At 47.6% G+C, this 27,416-nt stretch overlaps 1 protein-coding gene across 2 annotated transcripts; it reads left to right on the forward strand.

Annotated features, from left to right (window-relative positions):
- The first annotated feature begins 480 nt into the window (after positions 1–480).
- On the forward strand, positions 481–27,156 carry LOC138416074 (solute carrier family 2, facilitated glucose transporter member 5). Of its 2 annotated transcripts, XM_069544776.1 has the most exons (12): positions 481–733; positions 8,436–8,534; positions 9,166–9,326; positions 16,308–16,432; positions 20,747–20,899; positions 23,934–24,059; positions 24,176–24,363; positions 24,480–24,590; positions 25,233–25,334; positions 25,631–25,706; positions 26,172–26,299; positions 26,391–27,156. In XM_069544776.1, the coding sequence occupies exons 1-12, from the start codon at positions 701–703 to the stop codon at positions 26,628–26,630; spliced, it is 1,542 nt and encodes a 513-aa protein (XP_069400877.1). In that variant the 5' UTR covers positions 481–700; the 3' UTR covers positions 26,631–27,156. The 2 variants fall into 2 exon arrangements, with proteins under 2 accessions (XP_069400877.1, XP_069400878.1); XM_069544777.1 differs by lacking the exon at positions 25,631–25,706 and having other exon boundaries at positions 493–733.
- The last annotated feature ends 260 nt before the right edge of the window (positions 27,157–27,416 follow it).

Here is a 27,416-nt window from a genome sequence, read left to right on the forward strand (position 1 = left end):
CGCAGGAGGCCAACAATGACCTGGCCATGAGTGAGGACCCAGACGAGCAGCTGTGACTCACTTTCCCTGCCCTGCAGATAAAGGGATTTGAAATATTTACTGCTTTTGCAATAGTGACGATTACACAGAAAATCGCATCCCTTGGCCACCCTGAGTTCCTTAAAAAGAAAAATAAGAAACTTTCCGAGAACAGTGTTGCATGGTAATTTGGGCAAAAGCCGAGTCTCCAGCAGAGAGACTTGGCTGCAGGATTTCTGGCAGGGATCTCTTCTGAGAAGCCACTAATGACCCCATCTCTTGCCCCTGTGTTACCTGGAGTATTGTAGGGTCAGTGGCACCTGTTGCTTCCCATGTGTTTGTGACAGAAATAACCCTTCCAGTCACTCATCATGAGTCTGACTTTCACTGTAAGAAAATACCGCAGACTGTCCCAATGAGGAAGGCACGGTGCCTACAGTCCCTGGGGGGTGCCCACTTGCTGAGCTAGACCCCAGACAGCTCCTTTCAAAAGAAGAAGTGAAAACAAGGCAAACGTCTGGGTTCCCGAAAGGGTTATTCTGCCTTAGACTGCCCATAAAAATGCTATTGGCTGTTACCTGGCTCGGCCAAAGTACATCCAGAATGTCTTCTCTCGCCATTCAGTGCATTTGGTATTTTGGCTGAAAGGAAACAAGCAGAACTCTGCACTTCCAGGGCAAAGATGGAGCCGCAAGATCCAGTCAAGAGGGAAGGGGTAAGTGTGCTGTCAGGGAGGCAGTGAGGAGCAGCCCCATCACAGGATCTGTTCAGCATTGCTGGGGGATGCTTTTCAAAGCCCTGTGCACTGGGGGACCTCCCCCTCAGAGTTCACCCAACAGCTGGACTTTACAGGGACTAGAGAGAGGAGAGATTTAGAGACTTTTAGGTTTAAAGGTTCTTTGGGAAGCATTCTTCTGGAACAGCTTTTCAAAGTAGTTAGAGCAGAATTGATGGGACTCAAAAGGATTAATTTAGCACAACTTCCTTAAGAAGTTTAGGTGAAGGGCTTCTGAAATCAGCAACAATATCCTTACCCATGGCCCCTGAGAGAGTTTTTTGATTTGATTTTGTCTTCTGGACATTTTCATTAACCTTTTCAGCAGGTAAATCAGCTAAGCCAGTATGCAAAGAAGATAGGATGTTGAAGGATTTGAATGTAACTCAGCTTGGTAGCAGAGATTTCCTACCTTTTCTTTAGAGACAAAAGATTTTTCTGGACTTCTCTCGAAGTGTGCTGCTGTATAATTGCTGTTGTTATTTTTGATTGTCTCTTTCTGTACTTTTGATTGAAGAAAATGCATAGGGACAGAAAGGTAACATAAAATTACTGACACTTTTAAGAAGTTTGCGTTTTATTCATTGCAACAGCATCTGCTTATATTGATGGGAGTAGATACATATCTGTGCAAATTACTATTTATTCATAAATATGAGACCCTTGCCATGGGCAAGTTGGACACATGTTCTCAAGTTAATAGATTAAAGCGGGTTTGGAAGGTAGAAATGCCTGAGATTCATTTCTGCTCCAGCCTATTCTAGCTGTGGGAACTTGGGCAAGTTATTTAACTACTTTGTGCCTCTGTTTTCTCATCTATAAAATGGGAATGATAGCCTTGCCACTACAGAGGGCTGCTGAAACAACTCAATGAGATAATGCATGTAAATTACTGGGCACCGAGTAGATCCCCCATACATATTATTCTTTAAATTAATTTATTTTTGGCTGTACTGGGTCTTCGTTGCTGCACACAGGCCCTCTCTAGTTGCAGTGAGCAGGGGCTACTCTTCGTTGAGGTGCACAGGCTTCTCCTTGAAGTGGCTTCTCTTGTGAAGCACGGGTTCTAGGCACACAGGCTTCAGGAATTGTGGTGCGTGGGCTCAGTAGTTGCATCACATAGGCTTAGTTGCTCCTCGGCATGGGGAATCTTCCCGGATTAGGGATCAAATCCGTGTCCTCTGCATTGATAGGCAGTTTCCCACCCACTGTCGCACCAGGGAAGTCCCCATGTTATTATTTTTTGATCATCCTTTAAAGCAGGGCGCTACTGACATTCGGAGCTAGGTGGTTCTTTGCTGTGGGGCCGGGGAGGGGGTTTGTGGTGGCTGACCTGGGTGTTGTAGGTTGCTTAGCATCATCTCTGGTGTCTACTCACCGGATGCCAGTCTCACCCTCGCCCATGAGATTTCCTGCTTTAGAAATCAGTGTGTCACTCCACAGGGATTGTCTTGTGGACCTCACGGTAACAAGACCATGTTAGGTCAAATGTTATCTCCTCTATTTTACACAGAAGAGACTGTGAGATAACAAGAACTTGGGGATTAGGGGATCAGGGGAAGCCCTGGTCCTTTCTGTGCCAACTCTTCAGAGAGTACTGCGCCACCCAACTGTGTCCCCAGGTGCGGCTGCAAAATAATAGAAATGCCCCACGTGGTGGTCCCTGAACATGAACGATGCATTTTGAAAGGAGGTGATTAAACGGTTACATACAAAAACATAAGGGCAGATCATAGTCACCTGCTCCTGCGATCCCCCCCAGGAAGGAGGCCTTCTCCAGGTCCATCCCAGGGGATGCATGCTGCTCCCCTTCCAGGCTCCTGAGGGCAGACATACTCCTTTGGTAAATAGGTGCTGGGGGACATCAAAACAGAACTATGCCGGTGGTGGCTGTGAAAAAGAACCTGCAAGTCACAAAGCAAAGCTGAGGGGGCATTTAGGAGCTGAGGAGAAGTGGGGGGGCGGCAGTGAGTGAGGCCACAGAGTCTGGGCTGCCACCGGGGTGGGGGTGCGGGCGCTGCTGGGCTGGTGGAAGGGCCCAGCTCTCTTTCTCCCTGGTGGCTGTGCATGTGACCACAACCTGACTGGCCTTTGGGTTCCTCACCTGTAAAGAGAAAAGACACAAATTTGGTGTGCCTCAAGACTTCCCACGGGGAAAAAGAGATTCTTGGGCTTGAAAGACAAAATAAAATGGATTATAAAAATAAAATGCCAGAATGCTTTGGAAGATGAAAGCAGAGTGTTTTTGTGGCATGCCGCCACCACCAACTAGTTGAGTGTCATTGAGCAAGTAACTTCCCTCTGATTTGCATCGTTAATAATTAATATTGATAGCAAACCTCTGATGTAATGTGTAACGCTTGTAGTGTGTACCACAAGTCAGCTGTGGGTCTGAGCGTTTCACATGTATGAACTCATTTATTCCCCACATCCATCCTGTGAGGATGGCAGTATCATCATCCCCATTTTACAGATGAAGGAACAGAGAAGTGTAGGAGCTGGCCCAAGGCCACACAGCCAGCAGCAAGAAAGGCAGCTGTGAACTCCCACAGAGACAGGGCACCTCCAGTTTGTCTGTCTCTCCTCCCCTCAGCACTCAGACCCCAAGGAATGTTTGTGAAATTTTGGATTCATTCCATAGTGTGATAAAGTGACTTACTGTGTTAATAATTCATAGGAACTCTTATTTTCCTGGGCTATTTTTGTTCTGACTGGAGATGCCTGACAAGCAAAAGTCTTAGGCTAAGAGTGTCTCTCTGATGGTAGAAAAGAAATCGGGGCCAAATTCCTAAGAGGGATGGTTTGGGTGGGGCCTTCTTCCCAGAGACCTGGAATCACACCCTCTCAGAAGGCTTGCCCTGAGAGTGGCTGTCCTACTAGAGTCTCAAAATGTTCTCACCGTCATGAAAAACAGGAAGCCAGCTTACTGTGGGCATGAGGGAAGTGACCCCTAGCTTTTCTCCAAAGCACAAATCACAGCTCTCCCTGGGCTCGGACAACAGCCCCGTCTCATGTCTTGAGGGTGTTGAGCCACTTTTAATTTTTTTTGGCTGTGCTGGGTCTTGGAGCTTTTCTCTAGTTGCAGCAAGTGAGGCTACTCTTTGCTGCAATGCACAGGCTTCTCTTTGTAGGGGCTTCTCGTGGCGGAGCACAGTCTCTAGGGCACACGGGCTTCAGTAGCTGTGGCACGTGGGTTCAGTTGCCCTGAAGCATGTGAAATCTTCCCAGGACAGGGACCAAACCTGTGTCCCCTGCATTGACAGGCAGATTCTTAACCACTGGACAACCAGGGAAGTCCACCACAATCAATTGTACATGATTTTCATCACCTTCAAAAGAAACTCCGTACCTATTGACAGTCACTCTGCATTTCCCCCATCTCCTCCTCTTCTCCTCAACCCTGGGCAGTCACTGATTGATCTCTGTCTCCGTGGGTCTGTCTATTCTGGACATTTCACACGGATTGAACCAGGTGATCTGTGACTGGCTTCTTTCACGTAGCCCATTTTATAGGTCTGTTCACTTTGTAGGCAGTAACAGTGCTTCATTCCTTTTCAAGGCCATGTAATACTTCATTGAATAGTCATTCAATTCAGTTTCACGTTTTGCTTATCAGTTCATCAGTTCATGAACATTTGGGTTGTTTCTACTTTTTGAGTATGGTAAAAATGCTGCTATGACCATTTGTGATCAAGTTTGTGAGAACATATGTTTTCATTCTCTTGGGTATAAACCTAGGAGTGGATTTGCTGGGCCATATACTTAACTCTACATTTAACTGTTTGAAGAACTGTTGGACTGTTTTCCAAAGTGGCTGCACCATTTTACATTCCCCCAGCAATGTGGGAGAGGGTTCTAATGTTCTCAACGTCCTTGTCAACATGTATTATCTGTTTTGTTGGCTTTAATCATCCTAATGAGTGAGCAGCAGTATCACATTGTGGGTTTGATTTTCATTTTTCTCACAGAGTACCAAATCCTTTGATTTTGCTTCCTAAAATAATCCTCAAAGCTGGCACCTCTTGCCCCTGCCTCAGTCACTCCCCTACCCAAAGCCCCACCCTCTCTCAATCACTTTCCTGACTTCCCTTTTTAACCACTTCCATGGATTTTCTACATAAACCTTGCTACAGTTCTAGTTTAATTATTAAGTACTTAAAAAAAAATGTCTCCCCATTGGACCACAGTCCTCTTGGGGGCAGGCATTTTGCTCAGCATTCTGTAGGGTGGTGCCTGGCTCATAGTTGGCTGTTGATAAATATTTGTTTAATGCATTGTCCATGAAAAATTAATCAACAGTCAATCTAAGAAAGACATGGAAATTTTTATTCACACCAGCTTGAGGATTATAACCTGGGAAACAAACAGCCTTTCAGAGAACTCTGGGGACTTTTCCTCCTGTTAGAAGTCAAAGCACAATTATGTAATTTCTGAGACAGAGAGTTATATACATCAAAGTCACATATTGATGGTTTACATAGCCTAGCAAGGCAAGTAGAGAGCTATTGTGACATCTTATAGGATTGAAGAAGGAATGTTATCGCCTAAGGTTTTATCTTGCTGGGGCCAGGAGGAAATTGCTTTTTTTCTTTTTTTTAAAATTTATCTATTTAGGAGTAGGCATTCCTGTGTTTTCTAAGGGGACCTAGTTAATGTGTAACACAGATGCACAATCCACCCTAAAGGGGAGGAGATAGTGACCCAAGCAACGAAGAAAATTTTACCTTAAATTTTTCTTTTCCTGCCTTAAGAATAATTCTGTTTCATCCAAAGGAAGGAATTTGGACCAGCAAAGTCAGTGAGGACTTACCAGAATGTCCTTGCTTTTTCCCCAAAGGGTGAGCTCTGATTCGCAAGGGTCCCTAGAATGTGACTGTGGCCTGAATTCAAGGAAGAAGCCAGGGACTAGAAGTTGAATCATGTGCACCAGGCTTAGAGAATTGACAGCCTGAGATCCTTCTGATGAGTTTTACTAAGATCTTGTAAAAGCAGTCAGGGAGCTGTCTAGTCATGTGCCTGGCAAGATCCTCCCAATTTAGGGTATGAACTCAAGCCAGGGACTAGAAATTGAATCATGTGCTGCAGGCTTAGAGAATTGACAGCCTGAGATCCTTCTGATGAGTTTTGCTAGGATCCTGTAAAAGCAGGCAGGGAGCTGTCTAGTCATGTGCCTGGCAAGATCCTCCCGATTTAGGGTATGAACTAAAGGCATCACTCAGCTCCCTGGCTGAGCTTTGCTAAGGGCTTTAAATCTTAGGACTCATCAAAGCAGAATGTCGGAGTTGCCCCTGCAGAATGAATGAAACTGAGTGCATTTATAGTTTTTCACTCACTGAGAAGAAAATTGGAAGAAGAGACATTTTAATCAACATTTTTTCTTCCTTCCTTCCTCCCTTCCGTCAAGTCAAGCAATAGGACAGCTATGAAGTGAAGTGAAATTCGCTCAGTTGTGTCCCCATGGACTATACAGTGTGTGGAATTCTCCAGGCCAGAATACTGGAGTGGGTAGCCTTTCCCTTCTCCAGGGGATCTTCCCAACCCAGGGATCGAACCCAGGTCTCCCACATTGCAGGCGGATTCTTTACCAGCTGAACCACCAGGGAAGCTCAAGAATACTGGAGTGGGTAGCCTATCCCTTCTTCAGCTACAGGGGAGGGATCTTTGCTTTGTTCTCTACTACTTCTCTAGTACATAGGACCAGAACCATGCCTGACTCACAGCGGGTGCTCAATCTGTCAAATGAATGAGTGAATGATTACCCAGAGCACTTCGGGAGATGAGCTCAGTTGGCCCTATGCTACCTACTGAGTGGGGTTTTGGGGGTGGTGGTGGGTGTGCCTACCTGTGTACCCCTGTCTTTAGAAAACACCATGTACTAACGGCCCTGGAACCCTTCTTCCCTCCTGGGCCCCATTGCCTGCTCCCTGACTTCCATCACCCACTGGCTCTACTGGCCCCAGGGAGTGGTGGGGCCTGAGCCCACTGCTCCTTGTCGGTGGCTCTCCTCATCGTCAGCAGAAACTTCCTGTGAACACAGTGTTTGTTAGTTCATTTGATGGAGGGAGGGTTCGGCTCTTAACCAGGGCCCTTGCGGGCCCCACTTGCTCTGTGGGGTGGGGGAGGGGTGTCACTAGCTTGCATGTCCCTTTCCGGGCACTAGGCAAGGCCCGGGTGACCACTTTTTCTCAGCCTGTCCTGTTCCTACTTGCCTCTCTCAAGAGGTCCTCCTTAGATCAGCAGGGATGTTGTTCAAGATGTGAGGACCTCAGCTCAGCACAGGAGGTACTGAGTCCCATGTGCCAGGGACCTCAGTAGGAACGCAGGATGAAGTGCATCAACAGTGGGTTCTGAGAGCCACGCCCAGACTCACCCCCAGTCAGTGGATTTACCTTCAGGACTAGACGCTTCCATAAAATTAATCCTCGCAATAACTCCAAGGGTTGTCATTATCCTAATGCTAAAGATGAGGAAATTGAAGATCAAAGAAATTAAGCCAGAAAGTATCAGTGAGCAAATTCAAACCGAGATCCATAGATTCTAACAGCAAAGGTCCTTCCACTTAATGAGTGTTCAGTTTCCCAAGGGTTAAAGGGGATATCACGGAATGTGTGTGTTTAAAGAGTCCCCCGAAATCTATATTTAAATTTTTTTCACTGTGCTTTCTGCTTCTTATAGCAAAGTCTAAAGGTTAAAGGAAATGAATCAGTGACCCTAAATAATTAAAAATTGTCACATTTTTTTCTCTCTGATTTTTAAGGGAGTTTGTGTCGGAGGCAACCCTTTAGACTACAGCCCACCAGGCTCCTCTGTCCTTGGGATTTTTCAGACAAGAATACTGGAGCGGGTTGTCATTTCCTCCTCCAGGGGATCTTCCTGAGCCAAGGATCAAACCCACATCTCTTGCATCTCCTGAGTTAAGTGAATTCTTAACTCCCTGAGCCATCAGGGAAGCCCAGGTGGCGTAGTGGTAAAGAAACCACCTGCCAGTGCAGGAGACATAAGAGATGTGGGCTCAGTCCCGGAGTCAGGAGGATCTCCTAGAAGAGGAAATGGCAACCCCTTTCAGTATTCTTGCTTGGAGAATCTCATGGACAGAGGAGACTGGCAGGCTGCAGTCCTTGGGATGGCAAAGAGTCAGACACGACCAAGCGACTAAACACAAATACACGCCTGAGCTACTAAACACACAAGCACTATTGGAGGCAGTACTTGAGTGCATTTGCTGTAGGAGGCCAAGGCAGCTCCACAGCAGAAATGTCACAGAAGCAACTCAGACATTGGATGGAGTACTGGAACAGGTGACCCTTCAGTTTTGTTCTGACCCAGTGATTCTCAACCAGCGATGAGTCCCCACCTGCTCTGGAGACATTTAGGTTGTCACAGATGGGGGAGGGCTGTCCCTACCGTGCACATAGGACAACCCAGGACAACACAGGATTGTCCAAGCCTAAGCGCTACTGTTAAGGAAACCTGCTCTACCCAGGTGAGTGGAGGGTAGGGTTCCAGACATGGAGTGGTTGAAAGACCATGGGTCTTCAAGTCCCATTACGTCCATCTTTCTACAAGACTCTGAGTAAGTCCTGAGTTCCGTGGAATCCCGGGGCTGCTTCCTGACCTGAAGCTGTGATCTTGTCTCCCGCAGAGGCTGACACCCGTGATTGTTCTGGCGACACTGATAGCTGCCTTTGGGTCGTCCGTCCAGTATGGGTACAACGTGGCTACTATTAACTCTCCTTCTGAGGTAGGTCGCTGTGGTGGGCAAGGTGCAGCCCCCCAGGGAGCAGAGAGGCGGGTTTGGAGCAGCTGGTGTCTGGGTGGCTGCTTGGGTAGGGCTGCACACATGCTGAGGGCACACGGTGGGGCCTCGAGTGAAGGGAGGGGTCACACCCAGGAGACAGCAGCACAGACTCAAGGAACCTGCAGGCAGGGGGCCGTGGGGCTGCACCAGGTCCCCGAGCCTCAGATTCTTGTGGAGAGCCAGGCCTGGCTGGACACAAGGCAGGCCGGCCTCAGGGGTGGGTCGGGGGAGGTTTGAGAGGGCTCTGATCTTCTGCAGACAGGTAATCCACTGCACGGGCTGGATGGGGAAGGGATCATCCAACATTGATTCTGTGATTGGAACGCTGGAGTCATTCCTTTCTGGGGTTAGAAACATCCTGAGTGCTTTGCCTATCAGAGGCCTCGCAGCCTCCTGCCCCCGGCCCGTGGGTGCCCCCTGCTAATTGCTTTTAATCCTCACTCCCTCTCCTCCACTTCATCGTGTTGATGTCCGCATGCCCAGCTCATCCCATCGGGTGGCCCGACAGCTTCCATGGTTCTTTCTGCAAACCAGCTCGAATGATTCTGGTGTTCTGCTTTGCTCTGCTCTCCAGTTCATGAAAGACTTCTACAACTATACCTACTATGACAGAGTCGGTGAATACATGAATGAGTTCTACTTGACCTTGCTGTGGTCGGTTACTGTGTCCATGTTTCCCTTCGGAGGCTTCCTCGGCTCTCTCATGGTCGGCCGCTTGGTGAATAACCTAGGCAGGTAAGAGGCAGTGAGACTCACAGACTCCATCAGAGTTTAAAACCCAGGCCAAAAAAAAAAAGTCTCACAGACTAATAAACTTATGGCTCCCATGGGGGAAGGATCCAGGCAAGGGATAGTTAGGGAGTCTGGGATGGATATGTACACACTGCGGTATTTAAACTGGGCACACTGTTGGGCACAGCGAGCTTTGCTCTGCCACATAGCATGGCAGCCTGAATAGGAGGGGAGTTTGGGAGAGAATGGACACATGGATATGTACGGCTCAGTCTCTTTGCTGTCCACCTGAAACTGTCACAACATTGTTGATCGGCTATACTCCAATATAAAAGAAAGTTTCAAAAAAGGAAAAAAAATTTTTAAGCTAAGCTTAAAGCAGAAATCATTATTGTAAAATTAAGTAATGACCACTGTGATGATTTTTGTTTCTTAATGGAGTTAAGAAGAAGACCTTGACCAAGTGTTCTGGGGACTTAGGCGATAAAGGTCTCAAGGGTGAAGGTGGGTGAGGGTGACGGTTCTCTGGGCTCTGGGATGGGCTTGGACAAAACAGAGAGTGCTTCAGAGATCAGGACTCACTCCCTCTCTTGCCTTCTCTTGTCTTGAAATCTTACCACAACTTCTTTCTGGCCTTTGGAAGAGTCAAGTGTAGGACAGCATGGCCAAGACATGGGGCCTAATGCTCCTAAACTCGGCCTCCTAAGTGAACATAAGCTAACCTGCTCTGTTCTTTTACATGGGGGTCCAGTAATATGCAAAATGTAGCCCAAGTTAAATTCCTGCAAAACTCTGCAATGGCTGAGATCAATGTTGAGCCCTTCCGGGTGAAACCATGTGGTCCCAGGGTGACCCTCATTGTGAGGGTCATGAATGCTAAGAGCAGAGCTTAAATCTTGCCTCTAACTCTAGACACATGAGAGATTCTGTATTTGATCCCCCCACTCCCTGGGTAAAAATCCACAGGCATGAGATAGCAGCCTTGTTATGAATAATATTTTTAAGAGTTCCTCCCCTCCAACCTCCTCCCTCTGAGGATGGGCACACAGAGGCAGGTTGAGGTCAGGGCTCCATTCTCAGCCACAGATCTAGTGAGCTCAAGAGTCAAGGCCCAACTTTACAACTTGATTCCTTCCCCAGCCTTTTTCAAAAAGAATCAAAGGACTTCCCTGGTGGCTCAGAGGTAAAGAATCTGCCTGCCAACTCAGGAGACACAGGTTCAATCCCTGATCTGAGAAGATCCCATAGGCTGAGGAACAGCTAAGCCCATGTGACACAACTATTGAGCCTGTGCCCTATAGCTTGGGAGCCACAACTACTGAACCCGCGCGCCCTAGAGCCTGTGCTCCCAACAAGAGGAGCCTCTGCAATGAGAAGCCACAACTAGAGAGTAGTCCCCTCACTGCAACTAGAGAAAAATGCTCGCAGCAAGGAAGACTCAGCACAGCCAAAAATAAACAAATAAGTCAAGTTATATATAAATATATATATTAAAAACATGCACAGGAATAGTAGAATCTGAGAGTAGACTCATACAAGCTGTGAATTGGGATCTAAGATCTGAAGTCTTTCTCAGTCTGGTGTTGGATGCACAGTTCTCCCTGTGGACCACCAGGGGGCAGGACATCAATCAGGTCACAGGTCTGCAGGGTGCTTCTCCTGAGTGAAGGACTAGCGGTCTGGTGTGCAGATGGAGCTGACAGTTACAAGTCCAACTGAAGAGGTGATAAATACTGTTCAGTTGTTTGCGGTTTTCTTAAAGATTTGTCAGCATTCCTTAAATATCAGTAGCAAGCTAACAATTTATTGATTTGTTCGTCTGTGCAAGGCTCTATCCTAAGTGCTTTTAGGGGATATTCAATTCACTTCAGTTCAGTCGCTCAGTCGTATCCAACTCTGCAATCCCATGGGCTGCTGCATGCCAGGCTTCCCTGTCCATAACCAACTCCAAGACTTTACCCAAACTCAAGTCCATAGAGTCGGTGATGCCATCCAACCATTTCATCCTCTGTCTGCCCCTTCTCCTGCCTTCCCAGCAACAGGATCTTTTCCAATGAGTCAGCACTTCACATCAGTTGGTCAAAGTATTGGAGCTTCAGCTTCAGCATTAGTCCTTCCAATGAATATTCAGGACTGATTTCCTTTAGGATTGACTGGTTTGATCTCCTTGCAGTCCAAGGGACTCTCAAAGAGTCTTCTCCAAATACTCTCAAGAGTATCAGTTCTTTGGCTTAGGAGATATTAAATCCACCGATTCTTACAAAAGCCCCTTCCTCTTTTCACACTTGGGAAAAACAGGCAAAGAGGGGTGCTGTAACTTACCCAGAATTACACAGCTGGGAGGAAATTGCACCTCTAAGCATGTGTAAGTAATGCCCACACTGGACTCTGTTATTTCAGGCACAGATATCTTCTCAATCTGTTGCTCTATTTTTAATTGTGCATATAGTATTTTTTAAGCTTACTTTTGTTATGTGTTTAATGAATTAACTTATTTGTTTGCCTGTTCTGGGTCTTAGTTGCAGCTTGGGGGATCTTCGGTCTCCGTTGTGGCATGCAGGATCTTTAGTTGCAGCATATGGGATCTAGTTCCCTGACCAGGGATCGAACCTGGGCCCCTTCATTGCTAGCTTGGAGCCTTAGCCACTGGACCACCAGGGAAGTCCCCATATAGTAAAAATTCAAAATCTTTAAATGTTCAAGTGGTTACATTTAAGTTATTCATAACTTTTGCTTTTTGTGTCTTAAATAATCTTTCCTACTAGATATCTAGGAGGGCATGGCAATACCCATGGACTGAGGAGCCTGGTGGGCTACTGTCCATAGGGTTGGAAAGAGTTGGACACACTGAAGCAACTTAGCACACATGCACACACCAGATGTCATACGGATAGTCTTCAATAATTTAAAAAATAATTTTACAACTTTGTCTTTCCCATATAGATCTGGAATTTTGTTTTGTATTTACTGGGTGAGTGGTGAGGGAAAGCCCGTTTTATTTTTTTCATGTAAAAAAATCAATTGCTTTCAAAAATATGTTATTCATATTCCTTTACTATTCTGTGTTAATTTTAACATCAGTTGATCGAAATCCCTGAAAAAGGATTCTACTTGGAATTACTTTTGATTTATCATTTAATTGGAGAAAAACTGACATCCTTACACTATTGAATCTTCTCTTTCACAAGCAATTGATGGCTAATTTATTTATCTCAGAAGTTACTCTAGTTGCTTGTCTGAGGTTTCATGTCTTCTGCTCTGGAAAGTTTTCAGCCATCATTTCTGTGAATATTTTTTCTCCTCCATTTTCTATATTCTTTCTTCAGGAAACTCCTCAGTGTCTTTGTTGTTGTTGTTGCCTTTTTGACTTCTTTAGAAAATTATTTTTAAAAAGTTATGGTGGGAATTCTCAGTGGTTCAGTGGTTAGCACTGGGCGTTTTCACTGCTGGGGTCTGGGCTTGATCATTGGTCAGGAAACTAAGATCCTGCAGGGGGAAAAAAAGTGGTAAAATGCATGTATAACATTTTAATCAAATTTTAATTGTGTAGGTTATCAGCATTAAGTGCATTCACATCGTTGTGTAACCATGACTACCATCCATCGCTATAACTTCTCATCTTGCAAAAATGGACACCATGTACCCATTAAATAATAACTCCCCTTTCTCCTCTTCCCCTAAGGCACCAATGGACTTTCTATCTTTGTGCATTTGACTACTCTAGGGACCTCATATGAATGGAATCATGTAAGATTTGTCCTTGTGTGACTGGGTCATCTCACTTTAGCCTAATGCCCTCAGAGTACAATATTACTGTAGCACATGTTGGGATTTCTTTCATTTTAAGGCTGAATAATACTCTGTTGTATGAACATACCACATTTAGTTTATTCTTTCATTCATTGATGGATGTCTGGGTTGCTTCCACTCTCTGGCTACTGTGACTAATGATATTATGAAAGTGAAAGTGTTAGTTGCTCAGTCATGTCCAACTCTTTGTGACCCCATGGACTGTAGCCTGCCAGACTCCTCTGTCTGTGGAAATCTCCAGGCAAGAAGACCGGAGTGGATAGCCATTCCCTTCTGCAGGGTATCTTCCCGAACCATGGATCGAACCTAGGTCTCCTGCATGGCAGGTGAATTCTTTACTGTTTGAGCCACCAGGGAAGCCCAATGATATTATAATCCTCCCTACCTTAATCTGTCATACTTCCCTCCTCTTCCTCCTCTTCCTCTCTCTCTCTCTCTTGCTTTCTATGTAATTCCCCAGATTTGCCTTTCTATTCATTAATTCTCTCCTCTGCTGCAGTTCATCTTCTGCATTTTTGTTTCAATGACTATACTTTTCATTTCTGTAATTTTTATTCATTTGTTTTTAAAATCTATCTTTTTTTGCTATTATTTTGGATAGTTTGTTTTATATACTTTCTTGTTCTTTGTATACTATGCTTTGACTCCTTATTTTTTCAATTAATTTATGTTTAATTGAAGGATAATTGCTTTACAGAATCTTGTCATTTTCTGTCAAACCTCAACAAGAATCAGCCATAGGTGTACATGTATGCCCTGTGACACAACTCACTTAATACATATTTTGTAATTTCTATCTAATCCTGTTGTCTGAAGCTGTACTGTCTGTGTGGGATGTGGTGGATCGTTTTGTGTGTCCGGTAACAGTACTGCTCCTTCCTGGGGGGTAATGGGAGTGGTGGCTGTGGGACTCCTGGGAGCCTGATGCAAGGGGACGCCCAAGAGAAGCTTTCACTTTGCTGTTGGCTCTCCAGGGCCCAAGTCCATGTCCAATCTTGACTTAAATGGGAATGCTTTGTAAGTTTCACTAAGTTGGGTTTGTATTTTTCTTTTAGGTTTTTAAGGGATGGGCTTCCCTCATAGCTCAGTTGGTAAAGAAAACGCCTGCAATGCAGGAGACCCTGGTTCGATTCCTGGGTCGGGAAGATCTGTTGGATAAGAGATAGGCTACCCACTCCAATATTCTGGCCTGGAGATTCCATGGACTGTAAAGTCCATGGGGTCGAAAAGAGTCGGACACGAGAGAGCAACTTTCACTCACTCACTCACTCTTTTAGGGGATACCCTTTATCAGCACACATAAGTTCCCTCATTTTTATGTAAGTGAAAGTGTTAATCACTCAGTCCTGTCCAACTCTTTAAGACCCCATGGACTGTAGCCCACCAGGCTCTTCTGTCCATGGAATTCTCCAGGCAAGAATACTGGAATCGGGTGCCATTGCCTTCTCCAGGGGATCTTCCCCACCCAGGGATTAAACCCAGGTCTCCTGCATTACAGGCAGATTCTTTACCATCTGAACCACCAGGGAACCCCAGCCCTTATTTTTTATGCAAGGTTTTAAAAATCATAATGGGTATCAAATTTTGTTAACTTCTTTTACTACTTCACTTGATAATCCTATATTTTCCCCAGTATAATGTTTAATATGGTGTTTTTAACCTTGAAAAGGGAAAATGATAGTCGCTCTGTCGTTTCTGACTCTTTGCAACCCCATGGACTATACAGTCCGTGGAATTCTCCAGGCCAGAATACTGGAGTGGGTAGCCATTCCCTTCTCCAGGGGATCTTCCCAACCCAGGGATTGAACCAAGGCCTCCTGCATTGCAGGCAGATTCTTTACCAGCTGAGCCACCAGGGAAAATATTCCTTGTATTGGTTGTCTTTGTTGTTTTTGCCTAGGCTTTCTCTAGTTGCGGTGAGCAGGCACTGTTCTTCACTGTGGTGTGAGAGTGTCTCATTGTGGTGGTTTCTCTTGTTGCAGAGCATGGGCTCTAGGCACTTGGGCTTCAGTAGCTGCAGCATGCAGGCTCAGTTGTTGTGGCACATGGGCTTAGCTGCGCCTCAGCATTGGAGTGTGTCTGGACCAAGGATCAAGTCCCCCGCATTGGCAGGCAGGCTCTTATCCACTGCGCCAACAACGAAGTCCTGAAATATTCTTATCTGTACTGTTGAATTCAATCAGCTAATAATTCACTTAGGATTGTCACATCTATGTTGATAAGTGAGGTTGGCCTAAACTTTTCCCCTAAGGTCCTTATCCAGTTTGGATTTCAAGATTACGCTAAAAGCTCAGTAGTTTATGGTTTCAAACCCCTTTGTTGTTGTTGTTCAGTCACCCAGTCGTGTCCAAATCTTTGTGACCCCATGGACTGCAGCACACCAGGCCTCCCTGTCCCCTACCATCTCCCAGAGTTTATACAAGTTCATGTTCATTGCATCAGTGATGCCGTCCAGCCATCTCATCCTCTGATGCCCTCTTTTCCTTCTGCCCTCAATCTTTAGCAGCATCAGCGACTTTTCCAATGAGTCAGCTATTCTCATCAGATGACAGATACCGGACTTCAGCTTCAGCATCAGTCCTTCCAACAAGTATTTGGGGTTGATTTCTCTTAAGATTGACTGGTTTACTCTCCTTGCTGTCCAAGGGGCTTTCAGGAATCTTCTCCAGCACCAGTTTGAAGGCATCAATTCTTTGGTGTTCTGCCTTCTTTATGGTCCAGCTGTCACAACCAAACATGACTGCTGAGAATAGCCTTGGCTATATAGACCTTTGTCAGCAGAGTAACGTCTGTTTTTCAACACATTGTCTAGGTTTGTCATAGCTTTCCTGCCGAGAAGCAATAGTCTTCTGATTTCACAGCTGCAGTCGGCATCTGCAACGATTTTAGAGCCCAAGAAGAGGAAATATGTCGGTACTTCCACCTTTCCCCCTTTACTGTATTGTAATATTTAAGTCTTTCCCTGTGTGCGCCACTGATGTCCTCCCCTGGGAGTCATTTACATTTCCTCCCACTGAGAATCAGGCCATCCACTTGACCTGTATCTGTCTTAGGTCAACAACAAAGCGTGTAACACAACAGCAACTGCTGTAATGGAGTAGAGGCCCAGCAAACACTTGTCAAAGGAGTGAGTGAAACCTAAAACCAAACTAATTGGTATTTTGTCCTCTGCAGAAAAGGAACCTTGCTGTTCAACAACATCTTCTCCATCGTGCCTGCGCTCTTAATGGGATTCAGTGACCTCGCCAAGTCATTTGAGATGATCATTGTGGCCAGGGTCTTGGTGGGAATATGTGCAGGTAAACCATTCTGTGACTTGGGATAGTCAAGGGGAGGGAGAACAGACCTCTGGGACCTGAACCTACCTGGGGTCTCCAAAGCATGTAGGTTCAAGCTATTCCTGCACCTCTGCTGTGGATAGACTCATAAGCCCCTGTGTTATGGGGATGTGTGTTACATGCAGGAAAGGTAAGGACTGTCTTTTGAAACTTTGTTTCAATTCTTTACACATATGTGAGAACCAAGTTGGACATAACATGTATTTCTATATTGTGCCCTATGGGTTCTGGTCAAAAAACTTGAGAAACAATCTAATGTAGAATCCCTCTATCAGAAAAGAGTTGATGACTGTAAGTGCTTCAGAGTCATTCTGCCCAGGCCAGGCTGCCCTGGTTATAGGAAAGTCCCTCATCCATGATGCCTCAGACTGAAGACACATGGTTTTGGCCGTGCCATGGCCTCCCTTCACATTGTCGTCTTCTGTAAGCAGAAGGGCCAGGGTTGTGAAAAGGAGAGAGCTGCCCACTCTCAGAGCCATACATTGCAGGATGGGGACCCAAGGGTGGTGGTGGTTGTTCAGTTGTTAAGTCATGTGCAACTTTTTGCGACCCCATGAACTGCAGCACTCCAGGCTTCCTTGTCCATCACCAAGTCCGGGAGCTTGCTCAAACTCGTGTCCGTTGAGTCAGTGATACCATCCAATCATCTCATCCTGTATGCCCCACCTTCTCCTGCCCTCAATCTTTCCCAGCATCATGGTCTTTTCCAATGAGTTGGCACTTCACATCAGGTGACTTGGCCAATACTTTGAGTATTGGAGCTTCAGTGTCAGTCCTTCCAATGAATATTCAGGGTTGATTTCCTTTTCTGATCTCCGTGCTGTCCAAAGGACTCTCAACAGGTGGGTACCCCTGGAAATGCTACCCTCTGGGCACTCACTCACTGCCCTTTCCCCCCGACCCCAGGTTCTGGCATCATCAAGTGACTCATTCTCCTTCCAAACACGGGGATTGGGATGAAGGGATAAATTGCCTGGGCATTAGCAAACCCCTTCCCTGGAGTTACTGACAATAGAGAAGATGAGGAGGAGCCTAGTATTGAAGGAAGTGGAAAGGGATTGCAGACCTGGGGGAATAAAGAGGAAAACAAGGTTCCCCAAAAGAGAAGAAGTCACTTCAAAGAAGGGGTAATGGGTCCCCTGGCAAACTGCCCTCATTCTGGCTATGCCTGAGAGTGCCTGGACATTTATCTGCCGTCTGGGCGGGAGCCGCAAGGCACTCAGCCCTGCTCCTTTGGGTTTTTCCTGCAGCCGGGCTCAGCTTTATGAAACACAGACGATTCCTAGAAGTCGTTGGCAATGGGTAAGTGCTGTTAACATTACTATTTACAGCCAACAATTCAGAGTTGATTCCAAAAAAAAAAAATTAGGCTCTACAAATCACAGTTTGATATTTCAACCTTTGCTTTTTTTTTTTTTGGCTGCCACTGCATGACATATGAGAGCTAGTTTCCCAAACCAGCGATTGAACCCTGGCCCTTGGTGGTGAAAGCCCAGAGTCCTAGCCACTGGACCACCAGGGAGTTCCCAACCAACCTTTGCTTTTAAATGAGTGTGACTTCAAATTGGCAGTTCTGAAATGTTTTGGCCTCAGCATCTCTCTACACTCATAAAATTATTGAAGGTTCTAAGGAGTTTTTGCTCACATGTGTTATTTTGATCAATATTTACCACATTAGAAATTGCAACTAAGAATTTAAATTAATTCATTTTAAAATAGCAATAATAAGCCCATTACATGTTTCTATGAAAATAATTCTATTTTCTAAGACCAAAAAAATTTAGTGGTATTGCTTTACACTTTTGCAAATCTCTTAAATGTCTGGCTAAATAGAAGATAGCCAGTCTCAAATCTACTTCTGTGTTCTCTTGGTGTGATGTCAGCGGGTGTGTGATTGCTGAAAAACTCATCAGAGAAGGAGAATGAAAAGGACAACTAATATCTTAGGATGGTTCTGAGGATAGTTTTGATCTCACAGAACCCCAGGTGTCAGGAACCCCTGTGTCCTTAGGTCATACTTGAAGAACTCTAGTGGAAGCCTAATCCATTTCCCGTTCATTTCTTCATGTTTTTCCTGAAAAGTCCAGAAAGGGTATCATCAAACTCTGTGGTACTTTGACACCCCTATAAATGAAGTAAGTGGCCACTCTGACCAAGGGGTACAGGGTGAGTGCAGCTCAGACCCCCAGATGCTCAGTTAGCTGGTTTGCTGTTAGTCAAGGTCTTTGATAAAAACACTTTCACTAATGGAATTTAAACTTTGAAAGTCACTTCTCTACCAGCATTTGGGGAACCCGATCTCTTCACAGCCTCCAGTGTTTGTCTCTCCAGTGTTGCTCTTATTAAGCTGCGAAGCACTTGGCCTTGAGATGCGGTCACTAGGGCCTGAATGATGAGTGGGCACTTCAGGGCCTCAGTTCCTCCACAGCCCTTTGGGCACTGGGCCTGCAGAGTCCCTCCCCACCCACCCACAAGACATCTAAGAGCTGCTCTAAAGACTGTCCCTCTTTGCTCTGAAAATCAGAAAGAATTGATATTAATTAATGAAAGATGATGTCCTTTTTAAAATACTGAGCAGAGATGTCCTTGGGCAGAATGCAGAGCTTGAAAACTTGGCCATCAGTGTCCTATCTCAGGGCTGTCAGACACCCTCCTGTCACCAGCAGCTCCAGCCTCCCCTCACCCCACACGTTTTCCCTTGGTCTCCCTGTGGTCAGAGCCTCCCTCTCAGACCCCACGTCTTGCTGAGCATCATCTTGCCTCTGGCTCTGTGTACGGTGTTTGGAACAGTGACAACCCATCAAGGAGCTCAAACCAGTCAATCCTAAAGGAAATCAACCTTGAATAATCATTGGAAGGACTGATGCTCAAGCTGAGGCTCCAATACTTTGGCCTCCTGATGTGAAGAGCTGATTCTTTGGAAAAGACCCAGGTGCTGGGAAAGATTGAGGGCAGGAGGAGAAGAGGGCAGCAGAGGATGAGATGGTTGGATGGCATCACCGACTCAATGGACATGAGCTTGAGTAGACTCTGGGAGATAGTGAAGGACAAGGAAGCCTGGAGTGCTGCAGGAGTCAGACATGACTTAGTGACTGAACAACAACCCATCTGACCTTCCCAGATCCTCAACCTCTCATCGGGCTTCTCTGAGAATTAAATGAGATAATACATGTGAAAATACTTTGGAGTCTATAAAATTAAATTCCAGCTATTCATAAGGGGATCAGACTGTAGTAAGACAGGAAAACTGACAAGTTCAAATACTGAGGATTCAGAAACAGTTCAGACCTTACACAAATCCCAGAATACAGTTGGTATTGAGTATTAGTCACTCTCAGGTCCAACTTTTTGCAACCCCATGGACTGTAGCCCACCAGGCTCAGGATTCTTTACGTTGAACCACCAAGAAAGCCGCAATAAATACTGGTCCGCAATAAATATTGAAGGGTTTTTTTTTTTGGTAATGCTTAATGGCGTATTATGCTCAGTTGTGTCTGACTCTTTGCGACCCCATGGAGTGGTTTGCTATTCCCTTCTCCAGGGGATCTTCCCAACCCAGGGATCAAACTGAGGTCTCCTGCATTTACAGGAGATTCTTTACCACTATTAGCCCTTATTGAAAAATAAAGCTTGTGCTTCAATGTCTGTGCATCAGCTTATTGTATAAATAAGAAAGTCAAGCTGGCGGGCAGGCCTTTAACAGGTTTTCCCTCACAAGGAGCAAGAGAGGAGAGATTGTCCAGAACACACCTGGGCTTTTCCTCTCCGAAACCACACCAGTAGGGAGGGAATTCCTGAGGTCCTGCTGGGCTGTGTCCCCAGGTGACACCAGTCTGGAAGCTACAACACTGAACTTCTTCTATCAGGCCATTTTCTCTTAATGTCTAAAGGACTAAGAATTGCAAAAGGTGATGTTTGCTTACTCTTGTAATTTTGAGAAAGTTTCAGCCCAACTATTATGATTGCTAAGGGCTTCCCAGGTGGCACAGTGGTAAAGAATCCACCTGCAATGTAGGAGACATGGGTTTGATCCCTGAGTGGGGAAGGTCCCCTGGAGGAAGAAATGACAACCCACTCCAGTATTCTTGAAAATCCCATGGACAGAGATGCTTGGCCGGCTACAGTCCTTGGGGTTGCAAAGAGTCGGACGTGACTTAGCGACTGAGCACGACGACGATGTGATTGCCAAGGAAAATAAATGTATTTGAAGACACAGCTTGTCTCTGCCAGACCACTGTTTCCAGATCGTGTCTTTACTTCCACCCCCTCTCCCAGGTCTGTCTTCCAATGTTGTCCCCATGTACTTAGGGGAGCTGGCCCCTAAGAACTGGAGGGGTGCCCTGGGGGTGGTGCCCCAGCTCTTTATCACCATCGGAATCCTTGTGGCCCAGATCTTTGGTCTTCGGAGTCTCCTGGCAAACGAAGAAGGTGAGTTCGGGATGCCTCCAGACCATTAGGCCGCTCCTATGAGCTGGTCTTTTCTGTAAACCATGAGGCAGGGCTCAGCACTGCAGAGCCCTGAGCCCACAGGGCGGAGGTGGTGGTTGTGCTGAGCAGGCCTGAACAGGTTGGTGGGGACACATAGAACGATGTTCTCTGGCCCCTCTTGGGACACGTAGGAGAGGGCTTCGAGGGAGCAGGCTGAGCTGCTGTCTGAGTGGCTGCTAGACCCGGGGCACAGTAATGAAGGCAGCCAGGGTGCCAGACTCTATGTCTAAGGCTTCCAGCACCCCTGCACTGGGGCCTCCCGGCAACTCAGCTGCCCAGGGACTTGTGGTCATCCCACTGCAGACCAGGAAAGAGGGTCACAAGACCCAGCCCCCGTGGAGGTGGTGGTGAGTCTCAGGGCCAGCATCCACCCCAGACCTGGACTCCAGAGCCACACCCCTTGCCCCACGATCCTGGCGCCTGGCACATAGTAGGTGCACAGTAACTCATAACTGTCACTGTGTTTGCATGACTTCCCCTTTCTTTGTCTTAGGTCTCAAAACTCTGAAGGGAAATCACCATTAATAAAGCACCAATCAAAACATATAAAGTACTTGTCATGGGCCAGACACAAAGCCTTTTATATTAATTCATTTAATCTTCCAAACAACCTATGAGCATGTACTGTTACTGTACCCATTTTACAGCTGTAGACCCTGAGGCCGGGAAAGATTGTATCACATGTCCAAGGTGTTGTTAGGACACAAATGCAGACAGTGCAGGCCTGGGTCGGAGTTTTAACTATCCTCTCTTCCACCTTACAATCACCCTTGTAAGGATCTGGGACCAGGAGTGAAGCAGCTAGGTTCCTGTCTCCCAGTGATGGCACATAACCAGCCAGCAGGGCCCAGAAAACCCTGGCACCTTTCAAGTACTCTGTGATATGTGGGGAAAGAGCCATAGGTCCACCCAGGGAGAGGGCTCAGAGAGGGCCTGGGCTCCCTGGATCCACATATATGTTATATCTCACAATAAAAATGGTTAAATAGAGCATCCCTGGTGGCTCAAGATGGTAAAGCGTCTGCCTGCAATGCGGGAGACACGGGTTCGATCCCTGGGTTAGGAAGATCCCCTGGAGAAGGAAATGGCACCCCACTCCAGTATTCTTGCCTGGAAAATTCCATGGACTGAGGAGCCTGGTAGGCTACAGTCCATGGGGTCACAAACAGCCAGACATGATTGAGTGACTTCACTTTCAGGGCTTCCCTACTTCTCCCTTCTTCCCTGGGAGAAGTAGGACCAGCATTCCAGTGTGAGCAGAGAGGCCAGGAGCGTGAAGTTCTTTGTGCGACCAGGGAGCTGCAGATATCCTGGTGACCTCTCACTTTGTCCCTCCATCCCTCACTGTGTCTCTTCAGCCATTGCAACCTCCTCTAGGCAGAGCATGGAGGGCAAGGCTTGGCCTGACTCATCTTAGAATCTCCAGCACAATTCATGGCACATAATAGGTGCTCACTGAAGAAGGAAGGCAGGCAGGAAGGCCAGAAGAGAAGAGTGTCAGAGTTTATGGAAGTGAGGGGCATAGGAGGTGAGCAGCCATAGCACAAAGGCTGCAAAGAAGTCCAGGGTAGGTCAAGATCAGAACCAGGTGTCTGGATGTGGCAGGGACACTGAGACCTGGTGAGAAGAATTTCACGTAGTGGGTGGGAGGGGCCCCAGAGGGCAGACAGCAGCCCGAATGGCAGGCAGTTCCACGCTTGCTGTAATCTATGCAAGGGTGATGGAAGTGGAACTCAGATCAGCTAGGCCCTGGATTTGGAGCCAAGAGGTGGGAGGAGCTTGGGAGGGTGGTGATTCAGGTTTCAACGTGCCTGAGTTCCTATCTCAGATCTTCTCCAAAATAACTGATCTCAGGGTGAGGGAGCTGCACCCTCCATGCCTCAGTGTTTGCAGGTGTAAAATGGGGTTGACTCTGGTACCTGCCTCCTGACATTGCTGTGACAGGAGGTGGGCTACAGGTGAAAAGCCCTCAGAAAAGTGCCTGGCACACAGATGTCCAAGGGAAACCCAGAAACAAGGTAAACCGTCATCCATAAACGATGGTTCATATGTGGATTCAGAACTAGAACTGACTGGCTCCCTGTGTGCCCCTCAATCACGGCCTTCTCACCCCCAAAGGGAGCCGTTGTGCCAACACTTATCATTGTGCCCACACTTATCATTGTGCCCACACTTATCATTGTGCCTCTGTTCTTCCCTGTAGTGTCACCACTTTTCTAGAAGATAGAGCTAATGTCTGTCGCTGGATTTAATACAGTGGGACCACATGGTGTGGAACCACGCTGCACCAAACACCACATTGGTGTGACAGGCTCCTGTCCTGACTTGCTTCATTTTCAGCACAGTATAAAATTCCACCTGATGAGTGAACCATTGTTTATGGATGATGGTTTGCCTTGTTTCTGAGTTTCCCTTCTATAATCAGTGCTGCTTGGCCCATTCTCCTTCTGGTATCCTGGTGGCCCAGGCACACTGCTGAGCACGACTGCTCGGTTAGAGCCTGTGTGGTGTCCAGCATCACTAGCTCCTGCTAGACCATCTCCTAAAGATGCCACATGTCCACACAGCATGTGGAGACTTCCCACCTGCCCACATTCTCACCAGCACTTGGTATCATCTGAATTTTTCACTTTGTTCAGCTGGTAGGTGTGCTCTGTGCTCGTTTGCTCAGGTCGTGTCTGACTCATTGCAACCCCAGGGTAGGTGGGCAGTAGTTATTCATCATTATCCATTCTCTAACTGTTTAGAGTGGCCACTCTTCATTAGGTACCATCCTAGGGGTTGGCAGACACAGGGATGAAAAAGACAAGATCTTGTCCCCATCCCCTGTGTTCCAGACCCAAAGATAACCAATCAGGATAAAAGGCCAGAGCAGCCAACAGGGCTCCACCTGGCTGGAGGCAGAGGCAAGCTGGAGCGAGGCCGGGTCTGGGGCGCTGGGATCAGCTCTCTGGTCACACTGGTTTCTTTGCAGGCTGGCCCATCCTCCTTGGATTGACTGGGATCCCCGCCGTGCTGCAGCTCCTCTTCCTGCCCTTCTTCCCTGAGAGCCCCAGGTACCTGCTGATTCAGAAGAAAGATGAAGAAGCTGCCAAACGCGGTGAGGCTTTCCCTTGAGTCGAGGACAAGGGACTGAGGTTCCAGCATCTTTTCAGGAGGGATGGGGGTGGGCACCGTGGTCCAGGCCATGACTCGCCCTCTGCTCGCTCCCCCCAGCTCTGAGGAGGCTGCGTGGCTGGCACGATGTGGACGCGGAGATAGAGGAGATCCTGGAGGAGGACAGGGCTGAGAAGGCTGCGGGCTTCATCTCCGTGCTGAAGCTGTTCAAGATGAGGTCCCTGCGGTGGCAAGTCATCTCCATCATTGTCCTGATGGCGGGCCAGCAGCTCTCCGGAGTGAATGCGGTAGGGAGCAGGTGTTGGGGTGGGGGTGGAGCTCGGCCTGGACAATGGCGGGTGCGGGGGACACCCTGAGAGGTCCAGGTGGTGGCCTGGCAGGCCTCACCTCGGTTTCCTTCTAGATCTACTACTACGCAGACCAGATTTACCTGAGCGCCGGGGTGAAAGAGGACGATGTCCAGTATGTGACGGCAGGCACTGGTGCTGTCAACGTGCTGATAACCGTCTGCGCCGTGAGTATCCCAGAAGCCAAGTCCCCGTCTGCCACCAGGGATGGAGGGCACCTTGAGGGGGCAGGTGGTCTCAGCCCAGGAAGGAGCCGAGATCTGGGTGGCAATGTGCCCCTTGGTCCCTTCATCTCTAACTTCTGGGCTGTCCTCAGATGACAGCCTGTCTCTCCTGATGGGCAGCCTATGACTCCCAAAGATGGAGACCCCACCCACTATGCTGGAAGCTACCCTGTGAGAGGTGGCTCTTCTCCAGTCTTATACATTGGGGGTCACTACCTGTGCCAGGGCCGCCGTGTGATAAACAGGGCCCCTGGACTGGCCATTCAAGGACACACACACACACACACACACACACACACACGAGAAGGTGGGTGCACAGCCCACCCAGCTCTCATTGTGCCGTGCTCACTCACTCAGTCATGTCTGGCTCTTTGCGACCCCATGGACTGTAGCCCACCAGGCTCCTCTGTCCGTGGGATTCTCCAGGCAAGAATACTGGAGTGTAGCTGCCCCTTTAGAAAGGTGTTGTGTGGAACATGGAAGTGGGGCTGCCCAGAAAGGCCCGTCGGGGCAGGGAAGTGGCGGGGCTTGGGGTGGCGCCACAGCCTGCTGAGCCTCCCACTTTTCCTCACCCTTTCCCTCCAGATTTTCGTGGTGGAACTTATGGGGAGGAGATTCCTACTCCTCCTGGGCTTCTCTGTCTGTTTCACTGCCTGCTGCGTGCTGACGGGTGCCTTGGCTATGCAGGTGAGGAAGGCGGGGCCTGGGGTGCAGCCATCCACCTGGGCCCTTCTGTGCATGCTTATCATCACGATGAGTCAGCTGCTTGGGGTCAGCCCTCCACCTGCCCCAGCGACCCACTGTTCATTTACAGTGGATATTCCAGAGGCATGCAGGTGGCGCTGCCTGTTGAAGAAGGTGCCAGGGGGCCTCCTTCCCAACTCAGGCAGAGCGACTGGCCCTCTGGGAGACAAGAGTCCTAATGGTCCCAACCCAGGCTGTCTCTGCTTTGGGTGTGATTCAGCTCTTTTTCCTTTCCACAGGACGTGATATCCTGGATGCCCTACGTCAGCATCGCCTGTGTCATCTCCTACGTCATAGGGCATGCCCTTGGGCCCAGTATGTACCCCAGAGCTGATTCAATGGTTTCACTGTCCCTCTTCTGTACCACCAGCTTAGAAACTTCTGGTCTGAGCTCCTTAGAGAGGCTCCAGGGAGGGCTAGATTCGGCCCTGAATGGCTTCTGTGCTACATTCTTGCGGCTGAGGGGTTTGGGCAGAGCATGACAAGAGGGAGGACAGTAGAGCAGCCTGTGTAGGCTGGAACACAGTGCCCATGTGGTGGGCAGAGATCTTTATGGATGGTCATGGACCCCTTTTGGGGACATCACAGGATGTCACCTATTGTGCCCGACTCTTGGTAGATTCCTTCTCACACTGCTTCTCCGCAAGATCAGGAGTCCTGGAGACACACTTGCTCTGCCTTGAGCCGGAGGCCTCTGGAACCTTACATGGGTAGGGCTCCAGGACCCGTGGTGGGCTTGCTTGGCCAACAGAGAAGTCAGCTATCCCTGTTCCTCCTCAGGTCCCATCCCCGCACTGCTCGTCACTGAGATCTTCCTGCAGTCCTCCCGGCCAGCTGCCTACATGGTGGCGGGTACTGTTCACTGGCTCTCCAACTTCACTGTGGGCTTGGTCTTCCCATTCATCCAAGTAAGTGTGACCCAGGGCCCCAGAGGCACAAGATACTCAAGCAGTAAATTGATAACCTTTTCAAACATGTGGACCCTCTCCCCTCCCACAGGTGGGCCTTGGAGCTTACAGTTTCGTCATTTTCGCTGTGATATGTTTTCTCACCACCGTCTACATCTTCCTGATCATCCCGGAAACCAAGTCCAAGACCTTCGTAGAAATCAATCAGATCTTCATCAAGATGAACAAAGTGCCAGGGGTGCACCCAGAAAAGGAGGAGCTAAAGGAGTTTCCACCCTCGACTACAAGGCAGACACTTGAGAGGAGGAGCCCATCAATAGGATCTGTGTAGACCTTCTCTCCTACTCTATGAATCCAGAATAAGGACAAGTTCAGCGAGGAATGCAGGCACTGCTGGGACTGTCCAAAGGGCTTCTGTGCAGTTCTTACAGCCAGGCTGTCTCTTTCCAGATTGATCTACCACCAACCCTGACGCATGGTGGGCAGCTGTCCCTCAACCATGCTGGTTCAGCCATTGTGTGGCTCCTGGTAAGACCAGCTCCTATCACAAAAATCATTTCCATGATGTCAAGACAGAAGGAATCAAATGTGGTTAAAGAAGCTATCTCTCCTCCAATCCCATTGTCTTCCAGGAGCCACAGGCATGTGTTCAGAGTGGAATCCCTCCTCTCATCAGATCCATTTCCAGAAACACTAGTCTTGTAAAGTGTGATGTCACAAATAATGTCTAGGAATCTGGGAAGCAGATCCCCATGGAGAATTTAACCAAGTCAGAGATTACTGATCCCAAATTATATTATTACAGGACCATGGCATTGCCTCTGTATACTCAATAAAACAAATATAATCACTTTTCACCAAGATGTTCTGTGTTTCTGTGAGCAGGTAGAAGGTGGGGGCATTCCCTGCTCCTCCACGGAGCTTGGTTGCACTGAAGTTTCAGCCCCTTGAGGGCAGGGGTTTGACCAGTTTTGTTTATCCTGGAATCCCCACTGCCTTGAAGAGCCTGGTATGGAAGAGGCCCTCGAACAATACTTGCTGAAAGAAGGGGAGAAGTGAGAGATGAGGTGGTTACAACGTTGTGATTTTTAAAATTTAAGATTGAGGAAAACTCTGC

Source organism: Ovis canadensis, chromosome 12 (assembly GCF_042477335.2).
Source record: "Ovis canadensis isolate MfBH-ARS-UI-01 breed Bighorn chromosome 12, ARS-UI_OviCan_v2, whole genome shotgun sequence".
Classification (NCBI taxonomy): domain Eukaryota; kingdom Metazoa; phylum Chordata; class Mammalia; order Artiodactyla; family Bovidae; genus Ovis; species Ovis canadensis.

What these genes read in the sequence shown, in the direction of transcription:
- LOC138416074 (XM_069544776.1), top strand. Translation starts at nt 701, where the DNA reads ATGGAGCCGCAAGATCCAGTCAAGAGGGAAGGG. An exon ending in ATCCAGTCAAGAGGGAAGGG is followed by an intron (nt 734 to 8,435) that starts GTAAGTGTGCTG and finishes TGTCTCCCGCAG; the next exon opens with AGGCTGACACCCGTGATTGT. An exon ending in AGCTCTCCGGAGTGAATGCG is followed by an intron (nt 24,364 to 24,479) that starts GTAGGGAGCAGG and finishes GTTTCCTTCTAG; the next exon opens with ATCTACTACTACGCAGACCA.